At 34.1% G+C, this 11843-nt stretch overlaps 1 protein-coding gene across 1 annotated transcript; it reads left to right on the top strand.

The window, feature by feature from the left end:
• LOC121421552 (soma ferritin-like) lies at positions 1 to 9863 on the top strand. The gene is made up of 4 exons (XM_041616297.1): positions 1 to 182; positions 2789 to 2935; positions 3724 to 3849; positions 7458 to 9863. Exons 1-4 carry the CDS (start codon positions 78 to 80, stop codon positions 7590 to 7592), a joined length of 513 nt encoding a protein of 170 aa, XP_041472231.1. The 5' UTR covers positions 1 to 77; the 3' UTR covers positions 7593 to 9863.
• Positions 9864 to 11843: the final 1980 nt, after the last annotated feature.

The following is an 11843-nucleotide window of genomic DNA, read 5'->3' as shown; positions in this document are numbered from 1 at the left end:
TTTGGAGCACATACGATTACTGTACAGAACCTTTTTATTTTCCTACCTTACTCCAAGAATTCTAGATTAATTTTAACATGGCTGGCTCGATTGTGCGTCATAATTATCATGCAGAATGTGAAGCTGCCATCAATAAAATGATCAACCAACAGTTTACTTCATCCTACCTCTACGCTTCAATGGTAATTCAAATCATTTGCGTTTGCGTGAGAATGCCTGAGTGAGAGCGATATCTCGAGTGGGCGCTTTGCCGGGAGCTACGGGGGCGGGCAGGTCGACGACAGCCTTGGCTTGGGCATTGATGGGCCTAGTCTTGAGGACGCAATGATGATGATTTTTTTAGATATGTCATCTACTTCTTCGTCAATGATGAAGAAGTAGATGACATATCTAAAAAAATCATCATCATTGCGTCCTCAAGACTAGATGGGCCTGTGGTTTAAGACTCTCAAGTCTCATTGCACGATGTATTAAACTTGTGTAACTGTATGTAACCTATGCAGTGGCGGACCGTGACCCGGAGGAGACAAAGCATTGGAGGGGCACAGGCCCACACTCACAGCATTGTTCACAAACAATTGAATATAGTATACGGTATAGGCCTACGTTGTTGTGTGTACGGACGTTAGGCAATATTGTAGAGAACAAAATAGAAGATGATTACAGCTATTGAATTGATATTTTTAGTGTAATCCAAAGACAAAAAAGAAGGCTTCAAAATTATAAAGTGTCCGGACACCCGACCCCCCATCCTACATGACAGTGCCCCTCCAATTCGTTGTCTCCTCTGGATCACGGTCCGCCACTGGTTCTATAATATCATATTAATAAGCTTGTCCTCTGTTGTGTTACCAAGGGATAGGGTGCTCCATAAGCACTTGCCCGATTGCCTGGGGCAAGTAAAAGTTAGAGTTGGGTAAGAATTTTGAAGTAAAGACCAAAACTACTTGCCCGAATTGGGCAAGCAAAATTCACACAGAAAGCAAAATTCTCACAGTAGAATGACCAAAATTAGGGTCGAAATGATTATGATATTGACCATAATTTTGGTCATGGCAAGCAAGATAAAATCACTTTGGAAAAATAAATGCAATAACAAGGTAGATAAGCTCATGTCAAAAGAGAGAAAAAGGTCAATGGTTGTAAAACCGCAAAACTTTCTTTTGAAGAGGTAAAACTTTTTTTCGGGCAAGTGAAATAGATTTTTGGGCAAGTATATTCCAACTATTAAAAAATCTACTTCCCGACTGGGCAAGTTATGTAGCACCCTGCAAGGGAAATAAGGTGGAAAAAACTTTCTTATATCATGTATGCCCCCTCCATAAATAAAAAAATAAAACTTCCTCGAAACCCCCTCCTTTCATTCTCTTATTATTTTCTTCCGGTTGGAACTTGTTTCGAACCTTGCTGCAGCTGCAGAACGAGGCATCTCCAGTCTGTCACCTTACTGAGCTAGCAGGAATTGTTGAAAGCCATGAGTTTCAAAATAACGGTTATAATCTTCTGTCTTGTGTTGGGTTGGCAACTAGTCAGAAAATTACTATTTTTGCCACTGCTTTGATTTGGAGCCGCCTTTTGTGAGGATGGAAAATTCTTTCCCTCCATCCTTTTTTTTCTCCTTTCGTTTTTTGCTGTTATTTTTTTTTATTCTGTCTTTTTTTTTTCTTTCCACCTCTTCTTTTTTCCTATCTTTTTTTCTGTTTTATTTTATGCTTTTTCTTTTTTTTCCTTGTTCTTGTTCTTTTTTTCTTATTTTTTTCTTCTCTCTTTTCTGTATCTTTTTTTTCTTCTCCCCTTCTCCTTTTTTCCCCCTTTTCTTGTCTTTTTTCGTCTACATGTAGATAAACTGATGCCATGGCCATGGCCATGGCATTGGGAAATACACACACTTGAGATTTTGATGGAAAAAGGCCATGTTGTGGTACAATGTATGTATGCAACTATTCCTTCCTAAATCTCTTACATAATATATGGGCATTATCGTGATATTGGGAACCACCGTTCACTTCATACAGCAGTGCTTTATTCAGTCACACGCACGGTTCCCTGTTTCCAGCTCCATTCACTTTGTACACAAGTGCGCGTATACAAACTGACGAGTGGTTCCCGAAACCACGATTTGGCCCATATATATGTTAGATAATTCTTGATAAACCATTTTCTTTTTTTTTCAATTTTAGTGGAGGGAACATATGGAAGTCTTGCCAATAAGGTTGGCAATGTTCAGCTTATATTCTCTTGTTCTTGGGGACAAATGCTTGATTTTTTTACACTGTCAGTTTCCATAGGTTAGAACTTAGATTCTTGGTCGTTAGAACCCTAGTCTAACCGAGCTAACTTAGCAATAGCATGACTAACTTTACCGTTTAAAGCTCGATATAATCTAGATCTAAATCTAGATCTATAGTAAATTGAATTGCATTCTCTTAATTTTTTTTTCTGAATGAGAGATTGAAAAATGACAATTCCTTGAAATGTTACTTTTACTAAAAAAAAAATCATGAATTTTGGGCAAATGCCCGAAATTCAAGGTTTTGAGCGCTCTGGCTCTGCCTTTGGACGCTGGTGAATACAAAAATTATCCCCAATTTGAAGTTACTAATCATAATGAAATTGAAAAATAATTTGCAACTGTATGGAGTATTTTTGGTTAAAAATTAATGCACAAGTGTCTGACTCCGATCAGTACTAAAGCTGGGGTAAGTTACGACTCACGCTGTAGCACTTTGAAACAACTGTTAAGCGCTATATTGGATATTTATTAATTCTGGTCTTATTTTCCTTTCAGGCCTTTCATTTTGATCGTGATGACGTTGCTTTAAAAGGATTTCATGAGCATTTCAAAAATCTCTCAGATTCGAAGAGGAATCATGCCATGATGCTACTGAAGTATCAGAATGAGCGCGGAGGACGTATCGTGCTCCAAGATATCGCTGTAAGTATGAAGGGGCCAGCCAGACATAAAATAGTATGATTTGAATATAATCAAGGAAAAAATTGAATTTATTAATCAAACAAGAAATTCACATGAAGATCAAACACAAAGGACATTCCAGGCTGAAGATACTATGATATAATGATTTTAATAAAATCAATTGAGAAAATGAGATGATTTATGTAAATCAAACAAGAAATTTAGATGAAGATTAAACATGAAGAACATTGAGATACTCCAAAAGGGTTCTCCATGCTGAAAATGATCTGATTCGAATAAAATTGAACAAGGAAAAATAATTGAGGTACTCCAATTAAATGGTTTTCCAGGATGAAAATGATATGATTTTCTTATTTCAAAATGCCAGAATCGTTTATAGATCAGCAAGATGATATGATTTATATCAAACACTTAAAACATACTCCAATTGGGTCCTTAGAAGGCTGAAAGTGACGTGATGTGACAATTTGAATAAAATTAAATATGAAAATGATCTGCTTTGACCTTTTTGTAGAAAATCAAACAAGCAAAACATTGAGAATTTCATCAACATTGGTTGAAAAATTTCATAAATCAGCATGTTAATAATTATTGAATTTTCTGAAGAAGTGAAATGAACCTCATGATGATGTATGGAAGATGTCACATGTCATTTAACTATGTGAGAAAAATAATTGAGCATTGTGATTTCCTTTAAACTGTGATGCACTGTACAATAGTCGAACTGCAATAGTAGCGAAAGCAGCGATAATATCATTGTATGCCATCGTAAATTGTTTTGTTTACAGAAACCAAGTAAAGATGAATGGGGCTCGGGAAGTGAAGCTATGGAGCAGAGCTTAGTAGCGGAGAAAGCTAGTAACCAACGCTATCTAGACTTATACAACCTTGCTGAGAAATATGGAGATGAACAGGTACAGTTATTGTGAAATTAAAAATAATAATTTGCTGAAAGATGGTTTTTACCCCCCCCCCCCCCCCCCCCCCCCGTTCCATATCTTTATTCCCATTATGTTGAACCTTTTCGATTTTTTGTTCAGCAGGGCCGTTTTTTCTCTTTATGTTCTACTTGTAAATGCTTCATTTATTATATGGACATGTACAGGTGTATATTTTTCCGTAACTCCTGCTCGTACATGTAGCATCAATTCTAATATCCGCTTCCTTACACACACTCAACTTATCATTTCTCTTATTTCGGAATCATTATTGTTCATTGAAATTATTATGGTTAATAGAAATTAGTATTGCAAATAAGAATCATTATTTTTGTAAATTTGAATTATCACTGTATATTTGAATTGTTATGGTTAAATTGAATGAAGATTATTATTGTAATTGAGATTTTATTCATGTCTATGTGCAATTTATATGTTTTTATTGTAAATTCAATGTCAATTCAGCCTTCGTAGCTGCTAAATTGAATAAAATATATCTTGAATCTTGAATCTGAAATTGAAGAAATGATGAATAGGATAAACATTCTTGGTATAGTGCTTAAAACTTGTTTCATCAGAAGTCTCAGTGCTCTACAGTAATGCAGCAAACCCACCCAGGCTTGAGGAATTCCCATCCTTTAATACAAAAAAAGCAATTTTCAACAGTTTGATGCTAACCATTCTAATTTTGAAGAATTTCGGACAGCTTTACAAAATTACAAATGCAACTTGAATAACTATGACAAATTTAATTCAGTGTGAAAAGGTCTGCATGCATTGGATGCTCAGCAGCCCAATGGTGGTGCATCATACCATGGTATATTTTCTTTCTGTACTTGTAGATATCAGTCTTAAAGGTCAAGTTCATCCCAGAAAATGTTATTTGCATCAATAGGGAAAAATCAAACAAGCATAACATTCAAAATTTCGTCAAAATCAGATGTAAAATAAGAAAGTTATGACATTTTAAAATTTCGCTTATTTTTCACAACTCAGTGATATGCGAATGAGAGAGTCAACAATGTCCCGTACTCACTATTTTTTTTTCTGTTTTATTGTTTGAATTATGCAATATTTCAATCTTTACAGAGTTGACAATAAGGTCAAACTTGACTGAACCATAAAATGTCAAAACATGGTAATACTAAATGTTCCGTTAACCCTAATACTCCGGGGGGGGGGGCCATAATGGCCCCCCCTCAACAATTTTCGTGATATATCTGCTGCGCGAAATTTTTTCACCTCGCAGCTCACTGACTTTTTACATTCAAGTCTCGCGCAAATTTTGAGACCAAATTTGTGACGCCCGGGTACGCGGTTACGACATTACGCAACATTATGCAAGTGCATGTCAGACCCAAAATTGCTCATAAACGTGATTTCATGTACAAATCCAATGCAAATTGCATATTTAGCCAAAATTCATAAATGTATCATTATTTCTACTTTTACTGATTAAAGATAAATTCCAGTTTTGGTAACGATCTCAAAATGACTTTTTACAGAATCTAATATAATGACCATCCAAGTGTCTGTTTGTATGAATAAAAAATATGTGCCAAAGGATTCTGGAAGAAATTGTGTAATTGCTGAGAAATAAGCAAAACAAGCGCGGATTCGGTCACTTCCGTCGGGTCTTTATTCCAGCAATAATAATACACTGTCCCACGTGTGCCTATCTGTGTTGGTTTTCTTCAGTGTGAACATTTTTCAGCGTAGATTTCAAGATTTCACAAAGTTCAGTTTATGTAACTGTACCAGATCTAGATCCTCGATGATATTCTGACAATTAAGCCTGGTTTTACAGACTTTCTCATGAAATCAGTGTTTACTGCAACTACTGGCATTTCTCTTTAAACTTAATTAATTTTGCCTTGTTTATGATCAGAATTATGTCTGGAACAATTTCCATTGAAAAAACAAAAAACAAAAAGTAAAAAAACAAAGAAATACATAAGAAATTCATAAAACAATAAAATACATAAGAAATTTATTTCCAAACCAAAGTTTTTTTGAATTACGATTGTTAAGAATGCTACAAAGAAAATTTTTACCAAAAATTAGCATTCTAGGAGCTTTATTTAGTGAATTAGAGCAAAAAGATTGATTTATGCATAAATTAGCATAATTAATTCATTTAAAATAAAATCTCATTATTTTGGAAAATTTTACCATACAGCCTTGTAGATTACATTGCACACTACCAGCGTGCAAATTTTTGCGTCGCTCGTGCGATCGGTGGCCGAGATCTTAAGGGGGGGCCATAATGGCCCCCCGGGAATGACAAGAATCAAAATACTCCGGGAGATTTAGGGTTAAGAATGAAACTTTATTTCACGTGACGATGAAAAGAAATTAAGAATATTTCAATTTTCATATAATAAAATACAACAGAAATAGTGAGTGGGTGACGACATCAGTACCCTCATTTGCATACCGACTGGGATGTGCATATATCTGTTTTTGTGAAATTAAGCAAAAGTCTAAATATCATAAATTTCTTATTTTACATCTGATTTTGATTAAATTTTCAGTGTTATGCTTGTTTTCTAAGTATGTCCAAATATAATAATAAAAATCTTAGTAAAGAAAGACTTTTTATCTGCTGCTATTGTAAATATGCCTCATGTGAGTTGTTCCTTTCCATTAACCAGTAAAATTTATGATACCATGTACTGTACATGAAATAAATTTCTAATGTTATCTAAAAGTTAGGAATTTTGAGCTTCTGTATTCGTACCATAATTTGTGCTTGTAAAAATTAGCAGCTATGAGTTCACTCAGATATTCATGTTCATACATTCATTTTAATGTTTCCATTGCTTTTTCAATTGACTCCTCTGATTTTCAACTGTATTTTATTGTAGGTTGGTTATTTTGTCATTTTCCTATTTTGTTCATTTTCTTTAACTTGAGCTTTCTTCAGCTGCTTTACATTTCCCCGTCTAGACTTAAGTTCATTTGCATTTCTTTTCAGCACTGCCTTTGTAGTCTGAACTTAGGTTATTTGAGTTTAATTGTATTCAGTTTTCATTCATCCTTCTCCTCATTGGATTCTTTTCCTCTGATTCTCTTTTGTCATCCTCATTCCTTCTCTATTCAGGTGTTCCACTCATTCCATCCCTCACCTGACTCCTTAGTTCCCAATGCCATTGTTACATAATCACCCAGACGTATTTTATCACCTATAACTTATTCCTCATTGGTTTATATTATAAATTGGATTACTACATTTCAGTTGGGTTCTTGTATTTTCTTTAATTTCATTGGTTAGCTTTAAGATGATTTAAATAGTGGTATGTTACTGTAGCAACAATTTTGATGTGGGCCGAGGAAGGCCGAAGCTATAAATAGAGAGTGTATTTTAATAAATGCATAAGGCACAGACACAGATATGACACTATAGATCCAGTCTCTTCGTTTAGTTATTCTATGTCTTCTGTTCCTGATAAGTTATGTTTGCTGTTAAGTTCCTGAGTTATCCTGTTGTTTTAAAACTGATTATTTTATTCTCATCAAGTAGGTGGTAAGTTTTAAACCCTGCATTATTATATAATATTTCAGATTTTTTTCTTTTGCTATAGCTTGCAGACTACGTTGAAGATAACTTCTTGGAATCTCAGACGGAACTGATCAAGAAGATCGGAGACCACTTGTCGAACATATCAAGGGCTGGACCAGGATTAGGAGAATATCAATTTGATCAAAATTTGAGTTAAGAATAATGTAAGCTAGACTTACATGTAAGTAGACTTTACAGATGAGTATTAATATGATCACAGTCTGGGCAAGGGATGATGTACTAAGCTAGGCTTAGGTAGATTTTATAGGAGAGTTTCAATTTGATCACAGTTTGGGCAAAGTATAATGTAAGTAAGACTTAAGTAGACTTTAAGTGTGGTCCAATCTGAGCAAAGAATAATGTAAGCTAGAGTTAAGTAGACTTTAAATGAGATTACCAATATGGTCACAATCTGAGCAACTGATAATGTAAGTTGGACTGCAGTTCAGTTTACACATGCATGTTAAAACTTTGCGAAGGATACGGATATCAAAAGAATATGCTTTCAATTGCTTTGCCAAACTTGCGATAGATTCAAATTAAACTCAATTTGTAATTGATCTCAAATTATGTAGTTAAGAGATGGGAATTACGATGGGTCTCAGTATGAGCTTGATTCAAATCTATTGCTTCCATTTGTGACATAGAATCTGAGTTTAACTTTGCACACATTGATCTAGATCCACATGTAGATCCTATCCAAGATTAGAAGACTAGGAACATGTGGATCAAGATCTTTGATATAATATTATTAATTAATGCCCCAATTTTAAAAGGAATTTATACTCTGTTATTTAGGGGTTCAACACTACCAAAGGCTCAAATGAAATGGATTGATACCAAGTACAGTGCTGTCAGTTAATATCAACACTTCAGAGTCTCTATGTGTAAAAGATTTGTGGATGTTTTTGGTCATGCATTTCATCACTACTTCCAAACTGGTCTATAGCAGAATGAAAGCCCAAAGTACTCGAGTGCAGACTAGATATACTTACGTGATATTGAAGAATTTTACACGGGAGGCAAGATTTTGAGTACTTAAATAATCCATCCATTTTATATGCTTGTTGTTTTCATGTAGGTCTACCTCTATGACTAGTATTGATAAATGTGGACCTTTGGACCAGATTTCATGAAACAGATATCTGTGATTTTCACTGACATCTGATTGGCTGAGCACAAATTGGTCAGTGGAAATCACTGAATATTTATTTCCTGAAACACTCCCCCAATTGGTTGTGAAACCAGGTTATTCATGACAAATATTCCATCTACATCTAGTGGTGCTGCAAACAAGTGCATTGGTGCATTTTGATTGTGCCTTAAACAAATTGTTAGGATGTCGCCCTCATTAGCCCCAATACGGAAAGTTTGTTTGTATATCATAATATGCGACACTGCTCAAAGATAATGGGATGATTCATCCAGGCAGGAAAACTCAAAACACATACCAATGTATGTATTTAGGTGCTTTTTTAAAGCTATTTTCAAATTTGAGCAAGTTCTTCATCTAAATCTGATATTTTCTCATATAAATGTTGCATAAATTGTATATTTTGATTCTGCTTTACATGAAAAAAAGTAGCATTGTTTTGTTTTGTTTGTTGTATTTTATTTTGTTGGGGCATTGTATGGTCAGTTGAATGAGGGCAAAAGAGTTTTTTTTTATTAGGCCTTAGGTTATCAGAGACACCAAGCTATTCCATTTGTCACCAACTCCTAATAATGCATGAGGGTCATTTGAGGCTTCATCAGGCGTTAGAATTCTGATTGTTAGTAGTTGTATCAATGACGCAATTTACTTGATTGCAATCATGATTTCATGAATTAACCATTTCTGTCTGTGACAACTTGAATCAGGTATTAGAAGAATCGCCCTCTTTTGGAGTTGTACATGTTAGTAATTTTTTTGTGCCAGTAGGCATCAGCAAAATGTTACAACTTCATTTAATCAATCATTAAGTATGTGATTTACCTCCTAAGTATTCGCTTGAGACATCTTGATATTATATGCGACACTGATCCATTACAGTATTTTGAAATGCAATGCAACATCATCATTGTTTCTATATCTTGCTATTATTGCACCAGTTTTCATTTGCTTCATAAATGTTCTTTTGTGTATTTGTTTAGGTGGGTATTTGTTTTTTCATTGCTTGATTAATGTTATAGAAAGACTTTGCTTTTCCTTTTAATATAGAAATGTCAGGCAATCATACCTAACCGACTCTGAAATTGATTCTTTAGAAAAAAGCAAGTAGTAGTTTTGGTTGATATGATCAATGAGGCCAAGACAATGTGGGCATTTCTCTAGTGATAGTGATCTTTCTAGTTACCGGTACATATGTACATACAATATGTTTTTGCTAATAATTAATAATTCTTCATCTCTCCATGAATAAAGCTTAATTGTATAGGGGAAAATTGTTTAAAAAAAAATCAGTTGCACTTTAGGTGGTTTCCACTCGTCTGATTTCCCCCAAACTTTTTTTTTTTAAATATCCAAAATATCCATATTTCAAAGATGTGAGCCTGATTTATACAGAAGCCATTTACTGGAGTCCAGTATTACAATCAGGATTTCTGGGCCCTGTCTTACAAAGAGTTGTGATTGATCTGATCAATCACAACCATGGAAAGCCATCAACATCTAAAATGTTTGTTCAAAATATTTTCCAGCAATGATGTATATTTATACATTGTTTTTTTTTTGACAAATCAGTATGCTTCTCTTAGTTTTCAATGGACATGGAGCAAATTTCCTAAAGAAAAAAATTATGACATTGATGGATTTCCATATATTTGAGATTGATCACATCAATCAAAACTATCTGTAAGACGGGGCCCAGGAATTGTTATACTTGTCCTTACCCATGATGTAGGCTGTATTATGCTGACAATAATATTTATCTTGATATAATCTTGACATCCTTATTTATTCTTAATGAACCTCTGAAGACGTATTTTGTTTCTATTTAAACCAGGTTTTCATGGTTTTGAGCACAGAAAATGCAAAGTAATACATCATTTTATATTCCCATCGTTTTAAAGTGCATTATCCTTTCTCGATCTCCATTGTCCTTAAATGCTGAAGACAACATGATCTCAATGGAATGCTGATAATCATCTCATTTCATTTTATTTTATTTTCAAGAATACAATCGGGGCATTGATCATATTCTATGTGTATTTACCTACATCATGTAAAAATGTATTTTATCATATGGAAATAACACTCACCTTGATGTGGCAGACTTGTAACGGTTTGTTCTAAATGGAAACATGTTCACAAGCTGAATGCACATATATGTCCATTCAATTGAATACATTATGTGTCTTTTCCAAGTGCTAGGATCCGAGAGCTTTCACTCGTCTTAAAATTGTGTTCTGTAATTTAACAAGTATCATTATTCAATAGAAGCAATGCAAATGCCGAGGTTCCTAGTTATTTAGGCATGCCATTATTTAAGGTATGTTTGGTCTCACTTTTGCATTCCATACATGCATTACATGTGAATGAATGTTTTGTTCATTAACAAATGTGTACAGTGTACTAGTAACCGATGATACATGTACATAAAGTACTTAACTATTTGTAAATCATGTTGCTCTGTCAGTAAAATTGCAGCCAAAGTTATACTGTTTATATACCAGTTTTGAAAATAACGGGTGTTTCACTACTGGGCAGAACCAGTTTATACAGTATTCTCTATTTGAAAAAAAATCTCCAGGTATTTTTTACTGTGTGCTTTTGAATTCCACATCATTCACTTTGAAAGGAGTGCTTTCAAGGTCACATATTTGTAATTGTAATTGTATTCTCAAAAAGTGTGTGCAGGTTTGGCAAAGAAGTTATTCCATGTATTGGACGTATTTAAGTTAAAGTCAGGTAAGAAGTGTTCTGGTAGCTTGAAAGGTCAAGTCCACCTCAGAAAAATGTTGATTTAAAACAATAGAGAAAAATCCGACAAGCACAATGCTGAAAATTTCATTAAAATAGTTATATGAGCGAGCCAGTTACATTCAAATGAGAGAGTCGATGATGTCACTCACTATTTCTTATGTTTTTTATTGTTTGAATTATACAATATTTCAATTTTTAAGAATTTGGTGATTAGGACCTAATTGCCTGAAGCACGAAATGTTAAAATAATGGGATTCCATGTGTTCAGGGAGGAATGAAACTTCATTTCACATGACAATGACGAGAAAATTAAAATATTTCATATTTCATATAATAAAATACAAAAGAAATAGTGAGTGAATGACATCATCGACTCTCTCATTTGGATGTAGCTGGCTCGTTCATATAATTGATTTTGTGAAATAAAGCGAAATTTTGAAATGTCATAACTTTCTTATTTTACATCCAATGTTGATGAAATTTTCAGTGTTATGCTTGTTGAAT

The sequence above is a fragment of the Lytechinus variegatus genome, chromosome 9 (assembly GCF_018143015.1).
Source record: "Lytechinus variegatus isolate NC3 chromosome 9, Lvar_3.0, whole genome shotgun sequence".
In the NCBI taxonomy this organism is placed as follows: Eukaryota; Metazoa; Echinodermata; class Echinoidea; order Temnopleuroida; family Toxopneustidae; genus Lytechinus; species Lytechinus variegatus.
This window is presented reverse-complemented; position numbering and strand designations above follow the sequence as displayed.

Coding starts and splice junctions, on each gene's coding strand:
- LOC121421552 (XM_041616297.1), top strand. CDS start 78: ATGGCTGGCTCGATTGTGCGTCATAATTATCATGCAGAATGTGAAGCT. Junction 2,936..3,723: donor TCGTGCTCCAAGATATCGCT/GTAAGTATGAAG, acceptor TTTTGTTTACAG/AAACCAAGTAAAGATGAATG. Junction 3,850..7,457: donor AGAAATATGGAGATGAACAG/GTACAGTTATTG, acceptor CTTTTGCTATAG/CTTGCAGACTACGTTGAAGA.